Below are 25,260 nucleotides of genomic sequence, written 5' to 3' on the forward strand. Positions count from 1 at the left end.
ACAAAATCAACGCAGTTGAATGGCAAAGGACTTTTGCAGCCAGGGAGGGAGGGAGTTGAGGTCACAGTTCTCGGTACCTGAATTCCGGGGAAAGGAATGCTCCGTGGAGCGGCACCTGTCAATGGTCGTGTGGCTCAGTCCACGGCCGCCCGCGTGGAGACCGTGTTGGCAAAGGAGCCCGAGTCGAGTTGAGCGGAGTCCGAGGCAGGGATCAAGGCTTCCTCCTTTCTTTTGCTACCAGCCGACGAACTGTCTCACTCCAACGCTCTTTTCTCCAACGCTCTTTTCTCCAACACTCTTTACTCCAACGCTCCCTCTACCAAATCTCTCAGCTCCCCAACGCTCCTCAACCGACCAACTCTCTCAGCACACTTCGTAATTTATTGATCTCCCTGAGCGGGGAAGGGCCTTGGTGAAGCTGACGTCACTGTCCACCTTGATTGGACGGGGCTTCTATGGGTCCGCCCTTTCTGGGCGGGGTTTCGGCCTTAGCGGGAAGCCCACCCACTCCACATGTGCGGACTCGGCAAAAAGGAACTACTGCAAGAAGATTTTGCCTCAGACAGCGAGTTGCCGGTTGGGCGAGGAGGCGAACAAGCGTTTGTTCAGTCCATGCGAGAGTAGCAAACAAAAGGGGAGAAATGATTTATAAACCTAACTAAAAAAACATCGCAACGCACCTCCTTGTGCTTTCCCACTACACACAATGACGGGTTCTATCTACACATATACTTAATGGAATAACTGACTTAGGGGCAACTATATGTTTGTATGCATACGGTTCCTAGAACCGTAACAATATATATTGTTCCGGCCACGGGTACCGTGTGTATTTTGAGGGGGGTTAATCCCCGTTTGTCCTCAGAAGAGCCGGACCTGGGGCCACCGCTCACAATTAACTTTGTAGTACATGGGGTTTCTTTAGAACCACGAACGCCACCCAGTTAACCAGGAGTTCCAGTGTCCACCGTCTAATTATGCCGTTTAACTAGAAGTGACGTGGTTTCCTGAACGGGGAGCGCGCCCTCAGCAAAGCACCAATATTATCTTGATTCGATATTAATTAGGGCGGCCGAGCGTTTAACCACTGGTGCATGCCGACTATTATTGGTCAAGTCGTGTGGTAATTACCTCCCAGTCTATCTAGGTTCGGACAATGCTGGATCAATGGAAGGAAAGGACAAGCACGGACAGGTTGGAATGTCAACAAAGCAATTTATCAATAAGAAAATAAATAAATAAAATGAACTTTTTATTTACTTGAGGTAAAAATAAATAAATTCCAAATTAATCAAAATAATTGCAAGCAAATAAATAATTAATCAGGCAAAATCAATAAAAGTGATAGGAAAAGAGACAAAAAACAGATGCTTTTCGGGGATTGACTTAACTAAACACAGACAAGGGTACCCAGCAGATCATTGAGGGGGGGGAGGGGAAACCATTTCGTTCACCAAAGAGAAATCGTCCGTAAAACAAAAACGTCCTGAAATGTGTGAGCGTGCTTTGTCCGTTGCCAGCACCCAGCCTTGCGGTGCACTCACTCGCAAACAGGCTTGAACGCTTGTCGACGTCACCCCCAAGAAACAGGTACGCCAAGAGCGACCGTCTGATTGGAACCGATGAAGCAGCTGTCTGACTAGAACGATGAAGCGGCCCTCTGACTGGAACGATGAAGCGGCCGTCTGACTGGAACCGACGAAGCAGCCGTCTGACTGGAACCGCCGAAGCAGCCATCTGACTGGAACCGACTGTCTGATTGGAACCAACGAAGCCATCAGAACTGCCACCAGCTATCGCCAACTGACTCACGAACTGACTCGTCGACTGACCCGCCAACTCACTCGTTGTCGACTGACCCGAACGTGCGCGCTGCACACCAAGAACGGACCTCTCCCTCTTTTTTATAGGTGGCCTGTCTCGGCGGCACAGATTCCCCCCAAATCCACCTCTCCCCACTTGCGCACCGTTACAACCTGCACGTCCCGTGATTATTCCTCACTTACGATGCCAGGTCTGCAGTGCTGGACGAATGGCAAAAAGCAGCCATTTGTCAGAATAACCGAGTGAAAACGTGAAGCGCTCATAAAACGTCAACAACAATTATCACCTCACTGTTCAGCCCAATATGAATAGGAGCTAGTTAGCATCCATAGAGCTGCGGAACAGGGTGTCGAACGTCGATGAAAAAGGCGGGTCTCGGCGTCAGTGAAAGAAACGGGGGTGAACGTTGATGGAAAAAGGCGGGCGTTGGCATCGGTGAAGGAAACGGCTATCTCACGTGCATGAATGTGTCTGTCGTAAAGAGAAAAAGCTTTCCATAAGAGAGGGGATCTATTCTTTACCCTTCTCAATGCATCACATTTAGAATCCCACCAGACATGGGGATGGGCCTATCCTGGACATGCATTTAGGGAAATAACTATTTGAGGACCTGGATGTTGGTATGCATTTATCGGATCGGATTCTGAAATCCGTAACTGTGTGTGTGTGTGTGTGTGTGTGTGTGTGTGTGTGTGTGTGTGTGTGTGTGTGTGTGTGTGTGTGTGTGTGTGTGTGTGTGTGTGTGTGTGTGTGTGTGTGTGTGTGTGTGTGTGTGTGTGTGTGTGTGTGTATATATATATATGAGAAAAAAAATATGCACCTATATTGTTAAAACACAATTGTAAACAAAGTCAACGATAGTGGAAGTGCGAGAACACTGATTAGATCAGGATGCAAAAGCAACAGTATAAAGAGGGGGAAAACACCAACAGGATTGAAGGACAAAATAGAGGGAAGGGATGAGGGGAGTTAATGGGGGTGGAAAAGATCATGGTTTTGGATAGGGAATGATCTGAGATGCTGTTAAACAGCTGTCTTGAAAATCTGGAGAGAAGAATGAGATTGAAGAGGCTGTGGAAGTTGGTTCCACAGGTGGGAGAAAAAAAAGGAAAGAATGAGTGGAGGTGAGCAGTGATCCTGGATTTTGGTCGTTTCACCAGAAGGGGGGTTGATATTGCACCGTGTGAGCTCTGCAGAACCCTGGGGGAAGGGGGGGGGGATACAAACCACGTAAAGAGCAGAGTACGGAGACACCATCAAGCTGTCTGCAATGGGAAAGTGATCGGCTCATAGACGATCACCTTCATCGCGGGAGATTCCGATGATCTTGAAGGCCTTGGTTGTGATGCACTGCATTAATTGTAAAATGTAAACATTTACTGTAAACGTTGGCGTTTCTTGAACTATTGTGAGTACCTCGTTCTGAGAACTTTTTGAACACCTCACGTGTATGATATACATTTTGCAACATTGCCAGGACGTTCGCTTCCGAGTTGCCTGCTTTTGGGTTTGATTCCCAGCCGAATCGCATGCATACGAAACAGCTTCTGGTGTAGTTGCAGCAGGGGGCATGGCAACCAGAAGCATGCCATCTGCACATGTCAAACGAACTGTCTCATGCTACAGAAAGACCCCACAGTCTATCTTTCACAAGAGTAGCGCATTTAATGGCGAAAGTCAAAAGGCACTTGCTGCATCCTTTCCAAAATTAATGAATAAACAAATCTCGGTTTATTGTGATGGGACTATCAGATGTTACGAGAAATCCTTGCAAGGCCACATTTCGGTTATGGCTTGGGTTGGGGGGCGGGTGGGTCAGGTGAGGGAGGGGGGGTGACGCAAAGTGGAAGATCAGATCAAAAGTGATAGATGTAAGAGAAAGAGTCTGGGGGAAAAGGAGGAGGATCAAAAAGAGACAGGGAAGGGGGGTTAAAGTGCAAAAGCATTTGATAGAGTGCAGAGATTAGACCAGTAATGTAATGGGGATCGATTACAGGCAAGGGGAAAAAAGCAGCTCACATTGGGCCAATAAATGCTGTTGCCAGGGGTGAGCAGTGAGGTATTGTACAGTAAAAGCATTCTCATTGCACTGTCCCTTTTGTGGCCAGGGCCCTTCCCTGCTTTCATCCAATACCAGCTTTCACTGCGCCCTCTGCATATCGCCTACATCCTTGTGATCCCTCTATACATCCCACCATCCTTCCCCTCCCTCCCACTCCTATGGTCACATCAATCACCTCGGATTGGACAAAACAGTTTGGCCAGCTGACCGAAAAAGAATATATCCTCCATATTCTCACTGCTCCACAGTTCTTCCTCAACAAGGGAATTAGAAACCTTTCATGTCCATTATGCCATGGACCGCCTCTCCTCCCATGTGGAATAAGCATTCCAGCTGCCTGCTTTGGGAAACATGAGACTAATCTGCAACAAACAGTCCCGTCCTTAACCGTCCCACCCCCTTGGAGAATCCAGGGCTTGTACCTCCTCAAGATCTGGCAAGGCGGTGACCATGTGCAGCTGCCTTTGTTTCTTCAACATTTGGCCACGACTGTGGACGATTTACTCTCCCGATTGAAGAGAAAGTTCCCAACTGTAAGGTGGCATCAACTGTTTGTTGTGGGTGAAAATGTTGAAGTGTTCTTGGCTTATGGAAGACAACGTTATTGACACGAAGGCGACAGTGACTCACATCTCAAAACCAATTGTGTGCTGATCTGTGCAGTATAACTGCTCGAGTCATTACTGTCATGCAATCCCCTGGGCTGGGGCGGAGGCCCTTGTTGGATATCGGACACTCAGGCAACACGCCAGGCAGGCAGATGCCTCTGTGTGTACTATAAAGACTCCCAATGAAATGTGGCAACGTGCGGACAAAAGAGCTGTTCACGGTATGGAAATATTGTCCATGTGGTAGAAGAGCAGGACCAAAAAAAAAAAAGGACAAAATTGTGTGAAGACAAGAGCATCCAGTTCTGGACAAAGTTTGATCATTTTTGCCTTCGTCAACGATCCGATCGCTCTCGCAAGTCAAGGACGTCGTTCCCGCAAAGAAGAGCGACTGGCGGAGTAGCTTGCAAGTGTTCCTGGAAACACTGTCTATAGAGAGACAGGACCAATCCTCATGCTGCAACGTCCAAAGTACAGCCGTTTTCGCAACGATTCTGTTACATCTGTGGATGAACACTGGGGAGTGATGGAGCCGCCACTGCTTCCCTGCCCCGAGGGTGAAGGCGAGCTGGAGCAACAACAACCGGCTTTGGGTGTGCCATGCCCGACCCAGATGATGGAGGCACCGGCTGGTGGAGAGATCACCGAACAAGAAAGAAACTATTCCGAAGATGCAGCTACCACGGTACAAACTGTGTGTGTGTGTGTGTGTGTGTGTGTGTGTGTGTGTGTGTGTGTGTGTGTGTGTGTGTGTGTGTGTGTGTGTGTGTGTGTGTGTGTGTGTGTTCGAATGTTGACGCTACCATGCTTTGGAAATCAAAAATACAATTGTCACTTTCATCACATGCCCTCATCACAAAATTAGTGTTTTCATGACTATCTGCCTCGGTATCCAAAATGTAATCCTCGTGCACACAGGCAATCAATGGCTTTTACAATTTCATGAATACACATACAGTGTGTTCAAGTGAAACAGAAAATGAAACCTCACTCTACCATTGCTGAAACTTTGACCAGGTGAAGAAGTAGATCGCATACAACCACACCTGAGGGCTGTCGTCAGGAAACAACAGCTGTTTGCATTAGTGCTATGTCTGCAGGTCATATGTCAACAAACAATATGCACCTTCCTCTTCCATCAATGAAAAGGGTCTTTATCTGTAACTGAACCTTTGAGGGAGAAGAACCATGGTACAAATGTGAGTACGCAACTCAGAACTTACATATTTACCTTTGAGCTGCCCACTCTGGGTTTTATACCCGACATAACTACAGTCATCCTGGTGCTTGGCAAGCAGCGGGTGTTGCACTACTGAGGATACCATCGCTTGGATGAACGTTAAGCTGGGTGTCCCGTTTGCTCCTATTAGCTGGCAGACGTTAAAGATCCCACAGTGTCTGTCGTGGAGTAATCTGGCCAAATTACAAATTCCTGCCCAAACCTACCCTGTGATAGAGTGATGACTGACTTGTCCAAGTTTGTTTCTCACTCATGGAAATACCCATGACTCACCATGGGCACCCTACTCAGTAAACTTTGATTATGATTTTCTTGTTACATTCTGATTATAATCAATGAAAGAGTAAGCTGGAATTGACTTCTTCCTCTTTCTTTATCAGCCACAATTATTCCCATATTCTTGTGGGGCTGGCAGGGGAGGGGGAGTTGTTGCTGCAAGTCTTTCATGAATCAGCTGGCCAGGCCTGACGCTCAAATAACGAGTTAGGAGAGGAATTTGGAATTGAATTTGTTCAGGGTGCCGGCGATAGCTTACCTACCTTTCGCGAAGGACACTGTGGGATCTTTAACGTCCACAAACGAATTCTGGGAGGTGTGATGCCCAATTTCATGTCCACCTGAGGGGCAACACACACATTGATGAATCACCACACCTGTGAAACATCAGCATGACAGTTTATAGCTTGGTCGGGATTCAAACCCAGGCTGGAAGGCTTGGAGGCGAGTGTGCGTACTTCTCGGGCCGAGGCTATTCTGTCAGCCCAAGGTAAGAATTGACTTGAAGGATTGAAAGAGACACTGAAGAATACGACAAACAGAGGACCTTGAGTTGTTGAGAAGGACAGGAGAGTTTGTGTGGGTTCACGAGGAGAATAAAATAATATAATAAAGAAGGAGAAGAATGGAGATATTCCAATTGTACCTGCCTGTCTGTACATTTCAAACCAGCATTCCACGAGTTTGTTGAGCATCCTGCTCAAGGCTCAAGAAAGAATGAGATTCCTGAATTAGTGCTGGGGAGACATAAAACAAAGAAAACCAGCACATGACTGTTCTAAACCAATGAGATTTAGTCTCTAATATATTAACTTATAATTGAACTCCCAACAGGATGTGATTGGAGTTTTCAACATTAAAAGCTGTAAATAGTCTTTACCCCCACCCCCACGTGAAGCACGAAGCGGGGTTAAGCAATTGGTTCACTCTGTCTGTTCACAAATGTCAGATTATGATTGAAGAATTAACAACTTAATTTAAATTGTATTTTATATTTTAAACACGAATCGGAACATGAACCTGCACGTGCAGTTTAGCAGTACTTTGGCTGTGAAATGGGCAAATTGAATAGAACTAGTACGTGCCCGTACATGCATGGCCGTACGTGCAAAAAAAAAACAACAACTTTCAAACCACATGTCAGAAACAACCACACAGGCCGTTCCTTCGCTCTCGTAAACGACAACTGGATTGGGAGATTGTGTTTATCTATAAATGCGCATAAGAAATCGAGAAATTATTAGAATACAGTGTCATCACTATCCAGAAGTGGTGCGTGCCCGTACGGAATGTTCACATGCATTCCACGAATTATCGCTTGCATTGAAGTAACAACTGCTGTGATACTTACACAAACAGAGTTAATTAAAATCCAAATTAAAATCAAGTTTACCTCCCTGTCTTTGCTTGCCATGACATTCGCTGCCATTGACCATTGCCACTCCTATGCCACGGTACCTAAATGGCGCCCTTTCCCCATCGGCCACGCCTACGCAGCAACGTGTCTTGTCATTGGTTTGGTAAATAAATGGCCGCAGCAACATGTCTTGTCATTGGTTTGGTAAATAAATGGCCGCAGCAACGTGTCTGTCATTGGTTTGGTAAATAAATGGCCATAACTTAGGAACCACTTGTCCGATTAATATCAAACCTTGAAAAGGCACATACTCAGGTCCCAAACAATATACCTGGCAAGTTTCAATTAGATCGGACCAGTCGTTGTCGAGAAACAGCGGTCTCTCTCTCTCACACACACACACACACACACACACACACACACACACACACACACACACACACACACACACACACACACACACACACACACACACACACACACACACACACACACACACACACACACACACACACACACACACACACACACCTGGAATTATAGATAGATGTCGTCCTGATCACGCATGTGAACATGAGTAAAGTCATTGTTTTCCTCTTTCTGCCTGTCTGGCAGTCAGACAAAATTGAAAATCTTTCCAAACAGGAAACTTACTGTTTTTAGTGACGTCATAAAGGATACAAACAACATGCATGAACAACTAATGAAACGTGTTGAATAAGGTGGTGTGAAGACAGTGTGTCAATGGCGGTAAAACGTTCGATGCAATGCTTTATAAAAATTCCTACAGCCTTAAAAACTGACTATTTTATTTTAATTGAATGATAGATTTGAACACCACAGAATACAAATCGCCTCATTTGCACTCACAAAAACCTCCGGGTTAGCAGTACTTGAGCAAAATTTTACGCCGTCTCGACAAATCAAATTTGAGGGCGGTGGGAACAGCAAGATTCAAATAAAATGTCTGGCCTATCCAGTAAATTTGCATGTCCTTTTTGTCAAAGACCGCGTGGGGTAAGGTGTTCCATGAACTTCCCAGTTTTGGGACGGAATGGATCGTACTTAAAACCTCAACAACATGAAAGAATGGATCTGCACTCACACTTGCACTCGTTTGGTTTAAACATCTAAATAAAACTACTTTCAACCACGAGCAATTTGCTCGCAGTCCAAAACAATATTGGTGTTCATAACACTACAGGGTCTCATTGATTGATTAGTAGTATATACTAAAACTGAAGTTGATGATAATCACCAAGCACAGTATATAAGAGCAACAAGAAGCATCACCACCGCATCTTTCCAGACACTTCACTTTCATTTCACCACATTGACAGCTTGAGGTATCCCAGGACAGTTTGAAACCATAATCGCAAATACCCACTTCCTCTCTTCTCCTCTACCACCACCCCTCTCCCCCTCAAGCTCTCCACTTTCCCTCCTCTCCTCTATTCTGCTCTTTCCCTTCATTTGCTCCATTTTTATTTTTCTCTCGATTTACTGCTTGCACAGGTTTTCCAAAGTAAAAGTTGCCAAAAAGCAAGCATCTTCCCCCCCTCTGCCAATCCCCACAATGCTTCACTGCAGATGTTATACATATTTGCTTTCAGTGAAGCTCTCTTAGTTGACTTTGTGTTCAAAGGTCCAATGTTGGCACGAATCATTGCATAAAATCCGTTTAATTCACAGATACCTTGGTTTTAAACGTATCCTCTTCAGGATATATTTACATCAAGAGAGCAGTGACAACTTTCACCTCTCAGCTACGCGGAATAGTTTGACGGCATGTACTTTTAAAAATTATGATTGTGTGACACCAAGCAATTGGACGGATGATTCAGTTTTTTAGCCTATATCCAATAGTGGGGTGGAAAGCCTTGTAATTTTTGTTTTATAAATATTTAATTTAGTGTTTCCATTAACAAAAAAAAAAAACAAGCTTTTATGTGTAGTAGTAGTAGAAGAAGAAGCACTCCATTCCCATCTTCAGACACAAAGGGCTGCTGAGGCAGTTTTCCTTAGTTAAGGGGCACATTCCTGGATGGGTCTCATTCTTCCCAATAAGCTGGTACTCATTTTGCCGACAACGGAAGAATGACAGGCTGAGTCAACCCACCTGGTGTTGTTTATAACGGCACAACAGGGGCTCGAACTCAAGACCCTAGCTCAGATCTTAAGCCAACCACCTTAACCGTTAAGCCAACACCAGGCTTTTAATGGGGAGAGGTGCTACAAAATGTGATAATTATCAATGGAGAAAAACTTGAAATTGTATAAAGCATGAAAGTACTTGTGTACATACTCTAAAGCAGCTATACTGAATGTTTGGGAGAATAAATTACTGAAATGTGACATAGTACCTTGACAATGAAGACATATCCATTGTTGCGACAAAATGTTGAAAGGTTTCTGCTGGTTTGTCAGCAGGCTCCCAGCGCAACAGACATTGCAAAGCAAGAACCACCACCACCACAACTACCAATAAACGGCCAATCTCAAAGTGAGCCATTCCAAGACGCCTCAGGTATTCCAGGCAACGACTGTGCACACGACGAGACGGTGGCCATGTTGCTCCGAGGTGCAGAGGCCTGCCCTGTGTTTGAGGATGACTGGCAGCCACGTGGCTCTGCCAATTGGCCACATCCTGTGGAGAACATCCAAGGAGGGGGGATCACATACCTGGTGAAGGTAAGATTACCTTAAGAAAAATGTGGTTGAAAATATATAATTACTCAACAAGTGGATATGTACTTTATTGATGTATGAATCACAGTGAATTTATTTTAAAAGTGTTTGCGTAAAATGTCTTCATCTTCTTTTTAATTGGGTCGATCAAATGCATTCGGTGTGCATTTTGTGAGCAGGGTGGTTGCCGAGAGGTGAGGGCACTGCATTAGAAACACAGAGGTTGGGAGTTCAAATTCAGCTGAGGGCAGCACGATGAAAGATTTGGATTCTGAGCTTCTCAAATCCAGGCTCGTCTCAAGAGAGTTTCCATGTTACTATCACATTATCAGTGAAAACCCAGCTGGCTTTCTCATGATTGACATTTTGGGAGGGGATCATTTTGCCTGTATTGCTTGGTCTGGTCTCCACCTGATGCCAGTACACTCTTCATGATTGACTGTTGATGTCCTCAGGGTATCTTGAGATGGATATAAAAATGGTACATATGTGTGAAAAGGGAACATCACCCAAAATCTCCTGAACTTCCCCCTCCCCCAAAAAAACTCCATTGCATCTCAGTAAGATATTAAAAAAAAAAAAATTCAAAGGCATATCTACTCAATCTCTCGCCCCACATTCACACTCTCCTTTTCTCCATGTTTTGCAGTACCTGGGATCTGTGGAGGTGTTACAGTCAATGCGTTCCCTCGATTTCAACACAAGGACACAAGTGACAAGGTTATCATCTTTATCAAATTAATTAGTCTAATGGATAGAATTCATTCCGTTTCAACTCTCCGCTGATAACCTGAACTGTTGGAGGCTCATTTGTACTATTCACGAAGTTTCAGTTGTCCTTAAATATTGCATACACAAAAAGGACGATTGTTAACTCCCTCACTGTCCTCCTCCATTTAATATGATCCTCCTCCCAACCTCTTTTCCTTCCCACTTCTAAATTCCTCTGCAGTCCATTTTTTTTCCACATACCTTTCTTTTCCCAATTTGTTTCCTTCACCATCCCCTGTTGTTGCATAAATAATACATAGATGGCAACTCAAGCGACCACGACAACAGGTGTAGACTAAGAACGGTCCAAAAAGGAGAAAGGTTGCAAATGCGATATCCAATTCAAGGAAGGAATTTGAAATTCAGCGAAGTACTGGCCCACAGGCTTGGCTTGTTTTCTTTTTGAAAAATACCATGGGATCTAAAAAGTCCACTTCGCAGGTGGAACACTCAACTCGCGTCTTAAGAACCACAGTGTAGTGCTCCTGCTAAATCAGCACGAGGCAGCAAGTTTTGTTCTGGTCCGATTCTGCAAGCCATCAAATTCAGGACCAGAAAGCTCAAGGCAGCGACGGTTAAGCTATCCTTCTTATTCATTATTCCTTCCAGCAGATCATATTATCAAGCTCATGTAGTGATATTGTGCAAGGGACCATTTGGTTATTACTTACACAGATTAGCAGGATTTAACCCTTTTAACCGCCCCTCCCCCACAGAATTTCCCTCCCATATTACCATATGTATCCCTTCTCTTCCCACTCCTACACTCCCATGCCCTTCGTTCTCTTTCCGATCCTCTCAATGTATTTTTTGTCTCAATTATTACCTCCGCCACCAAAGGTGAAGGAGGTTATGTTTTCAACCCTCTCAGTATGTCTGTTTGTCTGTGTGCAGGATATCTCAAAAAGTTGTGGACGGATCCAGATGAAATTTTGTGTGTGATAAGGACAAACTGATTATATTTTGGTGAAGATCCAGATCCAACTACCAGAATTTTTTTAGTGATTCTTCACCATTGCGAGACTGGGCCAAAAACGATAGATAGCACGATATCTCAAAAAGTTGTGGACGGATTCGGATGAAACTTGGTGGGCAGGTTGGGTGCGTGACCACAACGAATTGATTCAATTTTGGTGAAGATCATCACCACCAAAATTTTGGTGAAGATTGGGAATCCGAATCTGTATATGAGAATTATTTAACATTAAAGTAATTCTTCAACATTGAGATATCGGGCCAAAAACGATATATAGCATGATATTTCAAAAATGTATTGGGCCCAATATGTTCTCATGGATCAGGCATTATGTGGCGGAGGTATGCGCTCTACCGAGTGCCCTCCCTTCAAGTTACTTTCTCAATTTAGCTTCCCACTCATCCCGTTTGTATATAAAAGATGGCCCACAAGCCGAGACAAGGCTGCGACAGTCATCGCTTTTCGGCTTCCCACATACTTCCCTCTCATTCCCAACCGCTAATGGCATCTGTGAACAATCTGAGATCAATCCCTTTTCCCCTCCAGCCTCTCTCTAAGTGTTTAGTTCTCACCAAGTTCCTTTCACATGCAGTTTTTTTGCAAACCATTCTTTCAGATGCCAAGTTGAGCTGGCTGTCTCCTCTGCTGGCACTTGCTTTTATGTGAAATATTCTATGGGGCCTTTTTTGTATACAGGAACAAGGCTCGTGGAAGTGGTAAAACACTGAATGGATCAGGATGGATCATAAGAAAAGGAAACAGAGGGAGAGGGAGAGGGATAGACAGACATACCAACAGCAGGGTTGAAGGGAAAAAATAGAGGGAGACTTGGACAAATCATGGGTATGGGGAGGAATGAGCAATATGGGAAGATGCATGGGGTGGACAAAATGAATAGATAAGTGAACTGGCAGGAAGGAAGTGAGTTGGGGTGGGGGCGAGAGGTAACAGGGGTAAAAAAAAAAGATCATGGTTTTTGATGAGGGATGATCTGAGATGGTGGTGAACAGCTGTCTTGAAGACTGAAGGAAGAATGAGATTGAAGAGGATGTGGAAGTTGGTTCCACAGGTTGGAAAAAGAGGAACAAATGAGTGTAGGTGAGTAGTGATTCTGGATTTTGGGAGTTTGACCAAAAGGGGGTTGAAGGTAGACCATGTGTGCCCTGCAGAAGCTGGGAGCAGGGAGGGAGAAAGCACGGAAAGACCAGCAGAGGCAAGACCAGAAAGGAGGTGGTAGAAGACAGAGATACCACTGAGCTGTCTGTGATGCCAAAGTGATAGGCCCATAGACTCAGTTTCATCGCAGCAGATCCCAATAATCTTGAAGGCCTTTGTTTCCACAGCAATAAGATGAGCAAGGTGTGAGGCAGGGGTGCCAGCTCAGGGGGGTGAGCAGTACTCCATCAGGCTGTAGATGAAGGCCCTGTGAGTAAATGTATGCCAAAGAAGGACTTTGTACAATGCAGGATGCCCAGTCAATGACTGGCCCTGGAGGCCAACTTTGAAATGTTGTTTGTCTAAGAAAGTTCATGGCTGATAGTGAGACACAGGAGTTTGAGTGACTGAACTTCCTCAAGAGGATTGTTAAGAAAGTGAATTGGGTGGGAGGGGAGGGGGGTGGGGGGTTGCCAGACAATCCTTTCTGGAGAGAGAGTGAGAGAGTGAGAGAGTGAGAGAGTGAGAGAGTGAGAGAGTGAGAGAGTGAGAGAGTGAGAGAGTGAGAGAGTGAGAGAGTGAGATTTGCCAGGATTGAAAGACATATTCCAGTATTTGGCCAGATTGTAATTTTGTGAAGGTCTGAAGAGAGGAAAGAGGCTTCAGCATGCCCATCTGAAGGATGAGGGATGTCACAGCAGAGGGTGTTGTCAGAAAATAGATAAAGGGGATTTTCCAGAGTCAGAGAGATAATTGATGAAGATTTGGAATATGACTGGGCCCAGAACACTGTCTTGAGACACTCCAGCCTTAACAGGGAGAGGAGATGAAATTCTGTTGAGAGTCACATCGTTGCAACGAGAGCAGTGTAGATCAATAAGCCATCTGTGGAGTTGGCCTTGGATGCCATAGGCAAAGAGTTTGGAGATGAAGACAGGATGCCAGACTATTGAAAGCTCGAGATATTGCTTGAGATGGCCCTGATCTCATGTCCGACATTGAGACCTCCATCCATTGTTGGGAGAGTTGTAGCAGCATGTCAAAGGTGAAGTGACCTGGTCTGAATCTGAGTTGTGATTTGAGATGAGGCCATTAGAGAAAAGGAAGGATTTCATCTCAACTGTGATGATAGATTCCATGACCTTGCTGATGTTTGGCAGGAAGTTGATAGGTTTGTAGTTAAGGGGATCGGTTTTTGCACCTTTTATATAATGAAGTGATGTTCGCTGATTTCCAAGCAGATGGTAGATGACCTCGGGAAAATTATAGAATGAAAATAGCAGAAAGAGGATGTACAACAGCAGAGAAGCAGGTTTTTAGGACACGTAAGCTGATTCCATTCAGTCCAGTTGCAGAATCAGAGTCTAGGCTTGCTATAAACCTCTCCACTTTATCAGTTGCAAAAGACAGTCTCGGAACAGTTGGGTGCGACTGGGTGGGTTAGGTCGGGTGGATATAGAGAGTGAGGGGTTAGGGACACGACATTTGGAAGCAAACACAGAATTGAGGCATTTGGCCTTCTCGCCAGTGGAGTCGGCTGTGGTGCCATTTGAAGAGAGGGAAGGGATGGAAGAGGTGCTTACTTCAGAAACAGACTTACAAGGTGCCATGAGGTTTTATAGGAGGGAGACAAGTTTGTAAGTTCAATCTTGAGGTTGGACATGTTGTTTTCTAGCTCTTCTGAGAGTGGACACACACTTGTGGGCTTTGTGGAATGAGCTGAGATTGCCTTTGGTTGGGTTTACTTTCCAGGAAGAGAAGGCAAGTTATTTCAGAGCAATTGCCTCACCACAGGATTCAGAGTACCTTGGGCAGGAGAAGGGTAGGATAAGTGAAGAAGAGATTGGATGAATCTGTGCATAAGAGAGAAGAGGTTTCTATTGAATAATTCCTCAGCTGAGTTAATATCAGTGGTAGTAGATATGGGAGACCAGTCCTGAAGTGAAATGGTTGTTTGCAGTCCCAGATAATCCACCTGAGTGAACTACCAGACTTGCTGAGTCAGCTCTTCAATAATTGTCAGAAATATGTTGACTCTCACAAGCATGTCATTAGCTGAACCAATTGGAGCAGAGAAAGAGCAGGAGACATTTGCAGGGAAGTTTGTCATCACCAATTCAGAAAGGAGGATTTGCCATTGGGAGAAATCTGGGTTGGACAGAAAGTTCACAGATTGAGTCAGTCCCATGGAGTAACAGAAGTCCTTTGCTGAAGTGCTATGAGTGATGAGAGAGGTACCAACACCTAGCCAATTTGCATGGTGACAATTGAAATCACCACATAAGAGGAAGAGAGAGTTGGGATAAGTGATTAAAAGTTAATCCATGTTGTCTGAGAGAGAGAGATGTAGATGGAGTCGTCACTGTTTGGAGGATGTTACAACACAAAGACAAATAAGAGGTGGGAGCGAAGAGGAAGTTGAAGACAAATGTATGCCTGAGGTTGGGGGGTGCAAGGTCAGTACAAGGGCAGTGAGAAATTAAAAGTGAAGTGTTTGAACATTACAAAAGTTCTTGAGTTCATTCCATGAGTTCTTTATGTAAAGTACAACTCCATTGCCTGGGTGGGGTTCAGGCATATCAAATCGGAGGAGACAATAGCCGGAGAGACACACAATCGAGTCTGGGACTCCTGTGGGAGGAAGGATTCTGTTAAACAGATGATGTCTGGTTTATTGGCAATGGCCTGGATTGAGAGATGTCAGGATGAAACAGAGACCTTGGAATCTTAGATGTTTGAGGTTCACACAGTTAGGGATAGGGGAGGAGGTATTGCGAGGGTGCAAGATGGGGGGGCTTTGCAGGGGCAGCATAAGGGTGATGGGGAAGGTTCGATTGGGTAAGGGTATGAGGAAAGGTTTGAGTGGATTTTGTGAAGGGGAGCATTTAAGGGTTGGCGTAAGGGGGAAAGTGGAAAGAGGGAACATGAAGTAGAGGGAGACTGATTCCAAATTCCCAAATTTAACAAAAGGAGATGAAGATCATGGGATTGGAGGTAAGAATTTTTGTGGAAGGCATGAAGAAAGGTGGTGATGCAAGTGGGGGAGGAGGGTTGGTTGTCCAAGCGCTGGGCTGACAGAGTTTTGGAAAATAATCTTTGTGAAGAAGAAGAAAAAGAATAGATACTGGTGAAAAAGAACAAAACATGGGGAATTCCAGGTGCAGAAATAAGGACAGTGAAGCATTTTACAATGCTTTTAAACGAAGAAGAGTTTATATTCAATGAAGATTCAGTTGGGAGATATTGAGAAAAGGGGGAAAAAAGGAATGAGTGCACAAAGTACAGGCAGAAAGAAATTCAAGTGGAATGAGATCTTTGTGGAGTAAAAAAAAAAATAATTTTTATGTCCGCCACCAAAGGTGCATAGAGGATATGTTTTCACCCCTGTTTGTCTGTGAGCACGATATCTCAAAAAGTTATGGATGTATTCGGACAAAACTTGGTGAACAGGTTGGGTGTGTGATAAGGACGAATTGAATTGATTTTGGTGAAGATCTAGATTCAGATACGAGAATTTATTGTTTTTAAAGTGATTCTTCACCATTGAGAGATAGAGCCAAAAACGATAAATAGCATATTTCAAAACGTTATGGACGAATTCGGATGAAACTTAGTGGATGGGTTGGGTCGGTGACAAGAATAAGCCGATTAGATTTTGGATCAGGTCTGGATGCAGATCCGGCCAATAAGTTAGATACAAAACGTAAATTGTTTAGCCTGGCAGAGGTATGCTCTCTACCGAGTGCCGTTGTCGTTAAAAAAATATATATTTGAAGTGAGGAGGGGAAATAGGATAACATTGAGTTGGAAGTATAATATTTGGGAAGAAGAAAGAAGGAAAATGAGGAATATGGAGCCAAAAGGGACATAAAAGTTTCACAGGAAGAACACTAAAACGAATTTGACAATCACAGCACAAGATCCAATTTAACAAGGAAAATTGGATGAAAACAAATAGCAACAAAGGGACAAAGATATAACACAAAAACACGACAAATCCGGTTCTTGAAATTTCACTTTATTGAAGTGGAAGTGGCAGCTGCAGATTTGACCAACACGTAGACAAAATCCCCGAACCGGAAGTGCCAAGTAAGCGCTTGTAAGTTTTTTTCCCCTCTTAACAAAAGTAAGCTCTTGTGAGAATTTATTTTCGTGTATTTCGTGCTTGTGGACAAGGAAGACTTCCTGGTAACTTTTGAATAGGCATGACTGCACTCGAGGTGGTCAAGAACTTTTCCCCTTTTCAAGCGGTTTCAGGGTCAAAAACAAGACTTCCCATTCCAATAACTTCAGGAAACACCTTCCGCATCAAAATATTGTGGGACACTGATTGGAAACCAAAAACATTAACATGTGTTGCAATTTTTTCTGTGATTGCCTTCATGGTGAGAACAAAAACTTTTTGACTCCTCATATTTCCAGCTCCAGAACAGTTAACAATGTTGCTTTTCTTAATCATTCCACAAGTTCACATTATCCACCTTTGCCAGGAGACACAATGTACAATCAACTCCCAAAAGTTGCTGCAAGGTGTCTAAACACTGTCAGTCCATAAACCCACTATTAATTAACAATTGGTCACTGGTTTTGACACCAATACAATTTTTTTATTATGGACCCGAGGCATCAAAAAGCTACATATATTGAACAAACAGTTTCAAATGGAGCACCTCTCCCTCATTAGAGCATTTATATTGCATTAGATGTGGCAATAAATGTGAATTGTTGCTCCCAGCTTGCTGGCTTAATGGCATGAGACACCATTTGCATTTTTCCAGGCTCCTTCCCCACCCTGTTTAGAATCCCATGTGGGCATGGGCAACTTGCTAGTTTGGTTTAAGAAGTGAACCTGCTTCTATGGCCAAATCCTCTGGCACAAGAATAAAATGCAAATCATGCGGCCAACCTTGTCGGAGGAAAAAGTCACCGTTACGCAAAGTTCCCGATAAAACCTGTACAGGTTAGTTTTTGAACCTGCTCGGTTTACTCCAATTAAATTGTTGAGTTGCTTTTCATTATTTATTCCCATCCAGCACTGCCTCCAACCAATCCTGGGCATGAGCAACTTGCTGGTATTATCAACAATCAAGTCATAAAGCACTCTGTGCGAGTGTAAAGTTTAAGCCACAATGTGTTCTTATTGAAGAAATAATAAGACAGATTGATCACTGTTTACCATGGCCTACTTTGCTGTTTGGAACCTGTTTGAGATTTCAGAAAACACTGTAAGAGGTCATAAGGCACAACATGTGATCAGCCCAATTTGCCTCTTCGGCAGTGTATTTAGATTTTGATCATAGAAATGAAATGAATTTGCATTTTAGTGTAATATGGTAAATCCAGTACAGTACCGTAGACAGATCTTAATATAAATGAACAGCACATTCAATAATTAAAGAAAGACTGGAAGTACCATCTGACAACTTTCCACTTTGAAATACTGCACTTGATAAAGTTGTGGCTAGATGCCGAACCCTGTCGAAACATTCTGCTCAGTCCTTCAGTTGAGTACAGCATACTGAACTATGCCGCTAAATAAAGAGCCCTTTGGTCTCGATTGTAGACGGTCAGAATGCTGATTAGTCCAACTGAGGAGGTAATGTAAAGTGTGGAAAAAGAGGGGGGGGGTCATTTTGCTCGACATTATTCTGTGTTGATGCTTTATTGTTTGTTTGTTTTCTACAAGAGCGAGGCTCATGGAAGAGGTAGAGTTAACTGAGTGGGGGAAATGGGGAAACAATTTGGTACAAGTAGCAAGGGAATGAATGAACAAGAAAAGGAAAGAGGACGAGAGAAAACACTGAAACCTGCAAGTGAGAGTGTTGGGTTAGGAAGAGTGAATAGGGGGAATAAACATCATGGATCAAGATGGATAGTGACATGAGGTGGCAGTCCACTGCATACTTGAAGCCCTGGAGGGAAGAATGGGAAAGAACGGCCTTTGGAAGGCAGTTCCATGGACAGGATAAATGAGGAACAGAGGAGTTTCGGTGTGCAGTCAGCCTGGATTTTGGAATTTTAACCAGGAGGGGGTTCATGGAAGAAAGCGTGCTTCCTCGAGTAGATATAGGGATGGTTGCAGGACTGAGAAAGCAGAGGGAGCAATATTGGAAAATAGACGGCAGAAAACAGATCAGGGACTCTTACTCAGACTCAAGACCTCATGACTTGGACTCGGGGCTTAGTTTCCCCGAACCTGTTAAATACATACACAAGTACAATAACAGATTTGTAGTTGTAGGTATGTATTATTATCGACTCGTATATTGAGGAAACTTTTCAGTTTACCTCAAAATTGGTTTGACTAGCAAGTTGCCCATGCCTGAATGTGATTCTAAACGGGGTCGACATGGAGAAAGCAAAAAAATGTAAATGGCGTCTTCTGTCATCAAGCTGGCAAACTGCAAGCAACAATTCAAATTTATTTCCAAATCCGATGCAATTTAAATGCTCTAATGGCAGGTAGGTGCTCCATTTGAAACTGTTTGTTCAATCGACGTAGCTTTTTGATGCCTAGGATCCATAATATAGTTTGTATTTGTATCAAAAGCCAGTGACTAATTGCAAATGAATACAGTAGTATGATAAAATCAATATTTTTTACTTCCATACTTCCAGAGCAATATCTCTTCAGCAATAATGTATACTGTGTTGCATCATAATGTAATTATACACACTTGATAAGACATTTGATAGCCCTGTAATAACTAATGATATCGATCCAAAGTTCTGTTGACGCAAGATGATACAAACCATTTGAGCGAGAAAGTTGGTGATGCTTCATTGATAATTTATCAACTGGAAATGAAGCTTTCGTTTGGTCAGCATACCCCTTGTTGGCCAAGCACACCACATCTTTCTTTATAAATACTGTCCAACAAAAAGCGATTGGACACACAAAATTTAATTGACATTGCATAACAAGCCATAGGTTTGATTTTTTTTTTGTAATATCGAATTTTTTAATGCTTTAAAAATATTTTAAGATTAAAATGTAGTGTCTCTGGACATGGACCCTAACTTTAACATCCGCTCCAATTTTTGATAAGTTGGAGGTAGGATTCTCTGCCATTCTTCACACGCTCGCCCTAGTTTTCAGGTTTTGTGGGTTTTTGTTGAGCCTGGAATTGACATTCCAGCAAGTCACAAACCCTGCTATCAGAATTGAACAGTGTGTAGTTGGACAAGTTGCTCAGCTAAATCTGTGGCCACATTTCAAGGCCCGAGGGACATCCGTTCGCTGCGTCACACCATCACTATCCAGAAGTAGTGCGTGCCCGTACGGAATGTTCACATCATTCCACAAATTATCGCTTTCCTTGAAGTAACAACTGCTGTGATACTTACACACAGAGAGTTAATTAAAATCAAGTTTACCTTCCTGTCTTTGCTAGCCATGACATTCGCTGCCATTGACTATTGCCACTCCTATGCCATGGTGAGGCGACAGGGTAGGATTTGTAGGAGACCTGAAAGTACAGTGTCATTAGGTATTCCATGTTCGAATTGTTTTAGTTTGAAAATAGTTTAAAAAAAAATAGTTTGCAAAACATACCACCAAATTGAGATGTATTTCGTTGGCAAGCATGTTGAGTAGAGCTGAATTCCTTAACACGTCCAAAGGCCACACCGTTTTGACAATTGGAAACAAAAAAAAGTTGTGCACTTTTTTTGATTAATTATTTTCGGAACAATTTTTTTTCAACAAATAAATAATAATAAAAATTGTCTCCATGTACACACCTTTATCTCGTTAGCACCTCTTCATAAACAACATTGCTGAGGAACCGGCGCTTCTTTGTTTCCTCGTCCAGGGCAAGAATGCGGAGGCTGCTGGATCTGCCAACGATTTGATAAATTATTCGTTTTAATGGCCAATTATTCAATTAGCGCTAATGTATTTTGCCTTTTCGCAAGGAAAAACACAAAGAGAAGAGAAGAGAAAAAACCTGTAATGGCAAACGTGACTGAGGTTCTCTTCCCATCGGCCACGCCTACGCAGCAACGTGTCCTGTCATTGGTTGGTAAATAAATGGCCATAACTTGGGAAGCACTTGTCCGATTAATATCAAACCTTGAAAAGGCACATCCTCAGGTCCCCAGAAATATACCTGGCAAGTTTCAATTAGATCGGACCAGTGGTTGTCAAGAAACAGCGGTCACTCACACACACACACACACACACACACACACACACACACACACACACACACACACACACACACACACACACACACACACACACACACACACACACACACACACACACCTGGAATTATAGATAGATGAAAGCAGGATTCTCACACCCCTTCGAGGTGATACCTGATAGTCAGGAATGGAGTTGCCTGTAGTCTTATACTGGTGTCTTCCACGGTTGATTTAGATGGTGATGAGGGTTTAAATTGTCTTGACATAGCTAGGCGTCTTATCTACTCTGAGACAGCCAATCATCATTGCTCATCAGAATTCCATTAGCTCCCTCTTTTGGGACGCGATGCTCTCAATCTGAGTAATGGGACTGTTCCCCGACACAACTGCCTGTTGATGAGGTCTTCAGATTTTCACAACTCAAGAAGTGTACCATGGCTTTTAGTTTGACAGTGTGCATTTCTTTTTTTTTACCCATTGACCTTACTTTCCCAAAATCTTTCTTTCTTCTCCCCAAACCCTCTGACTTTATTTTTCTCAATTTTCTCCTTTCCTCTCAAGCATACCTAATATGCAAACAGCCCTAAAGGCGTTCATTCTCAAACCTTGTATAAAGTTTGCAATTTCAGCAGGGTCTTATGAAAACTACCAGAAAATCTTTAAAATCCACACATCCACAAATCCAGGTTGTTCAATGACCCCTTTGATCAACAGCATGCTCCTCCATGAATCGCTTTTGCTGGCACTGCAATTGCAGTTTTCAATCGGATTAGTTTTCACCAGGAATCGAATCCAGGAGTAAATGGTGTGGACTGTAGAGGCACTTATACCAATTACTGCCCAGGTAATAGAGCATATTGATTTTCTTCAACCGTTATTTATTTGTTCAACAAAAAAAGCCCCAAAACATCAGCACAATACGAGTTCCACTTTGCTGTTGTGGAAGAACTTTGTGAGAACTTTCATCCAATTTTGTCCCACAGGGAGGCCATCACTCGTGTGTGTGACACAATCTGTGGTACACAGCCATTGCACACAAAGAAAAAGGTAATTGCGTGTTTTTTTGTTTTTTTACTGCACCATAATATATCCTGTGTGTGATTAAGCTATCTTTGTTACCACAGTTAGGCAATAACAGATTTTTTCCCCCCACCTTGAGAAGTTATAAGAGTACCATCTGTCCACAAGCATCTCCAGTTGACATATTGTTCTGCCCTGAACGTTGTGTCAAGAATTCAGGAAGGATTAGAAAATCTCATTATGTGAGTGCCCCAAAGCAAAAGATGAACTTCATTTCCTTGAAGGTTTTTTTTTTGTTTTACTAGATGAGATTCGAAGTAGTATGTAAAAGGGGCCAAGTATTTATTATGTTTGCGAATATATACCTACTCATACTCCTCCGACCCTCTTGTACACACCAAATACGCACCAGTCCAAACTAACGCAGCGCGTAATGAATGGAACTCTTTCTCCACGATTTAATATCACACTGCTAGAGCATACAATTAAAGTTTAGGCCAAACAAAAAGCATTTTGTTTACAATAACGGAGTGAAGCAAGTACTAGATTAGTTGGTAATTTGATCAATGATCTTTTATGGGGGGGAAAAAATGAAATAAAAGCTTTCACTCATCTACATCTGATTGAAAAACCTCTGCACACACATTCCATATAGAATACAACGGCACTAAATTGCAATTAAAATGTGAAACATGCACAGTGTAAACAAGATGCAATCTGGCAAACTTTGCACTAATACACACACCGGTCTGACAAGATGGTCTTGAGGTACACACACTTGCCTCGAAGCTGTATCGCCTGGATTCGAATCTTGGCCCAGCTGCAAACTTTCATCCTGGTGTTTCACAGGCAAGGTGATTCATCAAAAAAACACACACACACACACACACACACACACACACACACACACACACACACACACACACACACCTTTTCACTTTTTAATGATTCCTTGGTTAAAAATAAATTTCATCTTTCGTTTTCTACTGAACTTTGTGTCGATGGATTAAAAATAAGTGCTCGTCATCCACTAGCTTCAACTGTGAAGTAACCACCCTCCCCTGTACAGAGAGATGACTTTCAGAAATTCCCAAATAAATGCCTAAATCTATGGAGGTGTGTGTTGTCATGATTTGGGAAAGGTGAAGGGAGATACAAGACAGCTGCATGACCATTGTTAACATAAAATGTACACATCAATTTTTAAGCACATCGAAGTTAAGTGAAACTTATGTCATTGTAAGAATGGGGTCAGTGTATGAAATAAAAGTAAATATTGATGGATTAAATTAAACAAGTTAAGCTTAAAACAAACCGAATAGCTTCTTAAATACAGGAATTGACATTTCATCGGAATACAAATTAGGGTTGTGATTCGGGGAAAGTTAGACAAATTAAATGTTGACATATATTGAAGATCATAATTTATTTGTGTACTGTAATTGCAATGCACCCACCCATCCCCACCCTTCATCCTCTCCTCTCCCCCCCCCCACCCCACCACCCATTGTACCTACTGCCTTGAATCCACTCCGTCCCTCCTTACATCATGTAATAAATACAGTACAAGGTAGATGGCCCCTTCGTTTTGACTTTGCTTCTCTCCTTATTGATCATGGTGGATAATTTAAAGGGAGTGGGAGTGAGGGAACAAATATTAAATAGATTCATCCATATCATAATATTTAGTACAAAAAATAGAATAACTAATAACCAAATCATGTTTGTTAAAGTGAGCAATGGTTATGAAGGTGAAACTAATAGAAGTTTGTTCGGTATTGTTTTAATTTTTTTTTTTTGACAAGCTGTTGCTTTCACATATTATGCAATATCTACCACCATTGCCTTGTTATTTCAGCCTCCATGCAAGGTGCTGTTGGGTGTACTCGGCCACACGAGCCTTCGTTTTTCCGGCCGCAGTGCTACGCTTCTCATCAGCCTCTCGAGTGTCAGCTTATCGGCCTTCGAAAGTAAACAGGTGACTTGCTTCCTCGTTCTCATCCACTATATGAGTAGTGCAAATCGCCTTTCTTTTATTCTTCATTTCCATTCAGCTGTACCAACAATTACTGACTTACACTGAGATATATTGCTCTGTCACAAATAATTAGCAAAAAACAGGTTTCCTTCAACATTGTAAAATTATTAAAAGATCCCATCGTGACACAATCAAATAAGATCTTCATGATAAACACACTTGAGTCAACACAGCCGAGTTTTTCAGGGGCTGTGAGAAGTCTTTCAGTAAATTTGTCTTTGCAGATTATTGCGAGCCATCACATGCAGTCAGTTTCATTTGCATCTGGTGGGGACGTGGTAAGTAAAATTATCACTCACAAAAAAGTATAAGACATGTGCCATGTGATGCATTTTGTGAAGTGTCTTGTGATGACATATCAAAGTGTCACGTGATGTGATATGCAAGTTTTAGTAATTTTTGCAGCACAAAATGGTTATAAATGATATGCAAGTATAAATATACATGTGATGTGATGTGCAAGGTTATAAATTTGAAACACGGGGTCTGAAAATTAATCCTGATTTGTAATGACATACCTGGGTAAGTGATGACATTCAGGTATTTCAGATGTTGAGAACAATAGATTGATGAGCATTAGACAATGGCAGATCTCAAATCTCAAATCTTTTGAGCACGACATTTATAAAATTTAAATCTATTAGTAGTTTGTGTTACTGAAGATACCTCACCCGATAGACACGAAAGACAATTATAGGAGTTGCTCGCCTAACCTAGAAAAGGTGCTGTTTGGACTTGAGATGTTTTCTGGAGTGGATCAATTGTGTTATTTGTAGTTAATTGCTGTAAAGGTTTTCTGTTAATGGATTACAAAAACCTGTCTGAATGTTACATATCTACTGGGGGGGGGGATGCTATGGAAGGGGAGGAGCATTAAGGAAGAGGGGAAGATAGAGAGTACAGAGAGGGCAAGCAAATTAAACAGTAACGAGGTGGGAGGGGAGAGGGAAAAAGAGGGAATAGGTAGGGGAGTTAGGAGAGTTGAAAATATCACCATTTTGCATGCATAATATTGTTAAAGCCATCGGGTTCGTCCAGTTGTCTGGTTCGAATCTCGACAAACGGTCGCGATGGCCGATTGATTTTTTACTGTTCTG

At 42.9% G+C, this 25,260-nt stretch overlaps 2 protein-coding genes across 3 annotated transcripts in view; one reads left to right on the top strand and one right to left on the bottom strand.

Moving 5' to 3' along the window:
- Positions 1–4,899: 4,899 nt before the first annotated feature.
- Positions 4,900–25,260, top strand: part of LOC147030036 (SHC-transforming protein 1-like) — a 61,446-nt gene continuing 41,085 nt past the window's right edge. The window contains exons 1-6 of one of the 2 annotated variants that reach the window (XM_085873706.1): positions 4,900–5,179; positions 9,795–10,058; positions 10,705–10,775; positions 22,089–22,152; positions 23,984–24,103; positions 24,388–24,441. In XM_085873706.1, the coding sequence (XP_085729832.1) occupies positions 4,949–5,179; positions 9,795–10,058; positions 10,705–10,775; positions 22,089–22,152; positions 23,984–24,103; positions 24,388–24,441 (804 nt within the window). In that variant the 5' untranslated portion in view covers positions 4,900–4,948. The remainder of the gene's footprint in view (positions 5,180–9,794; positions 10,059–10,704; positions 10,776–22,088; positions 22,153–23,983; positions 24,104–24,387; positions 24,442–25,260) is intronic. The other variant, XM_085873707.1, reaches the window with a different exon arrangement.
- TMEM161B (transmembrane protein 161B) overlaps positions 22,941–25,260 on the bottom strand; it is a 196,350-nt gene continuing 194,030 nt past the window's right edge. Inside the window, exon 13 of the mRNA XM_085873710.1 lies at positions 22,941–22,960. Coding sequence (XP_085729836.1) covers positions 22,956–22,960 — 5 coding nt within the window. The 3' untranslated portion in view covers positions 22,941–22,955. The remainder of the gene's footprint in view (positions 22,961–25,260) is intronic.

This window comes from Eptatretus burgeri, chromosome 3 (genome assembly GCF_056783735.1).
Source record: "Eptatretus burgeri isolate ZD-2024b chromosome 3, Ebu_testis_v1, whole genome shotgun sequence".
NCBI classification, from domain to species: domain Eukaryota; kingdom Metazoa; phylum Chordata; class Myxini; order Myxiniformes; family Myxinidae; genus Eptatretus; species Eptatretus burgeri.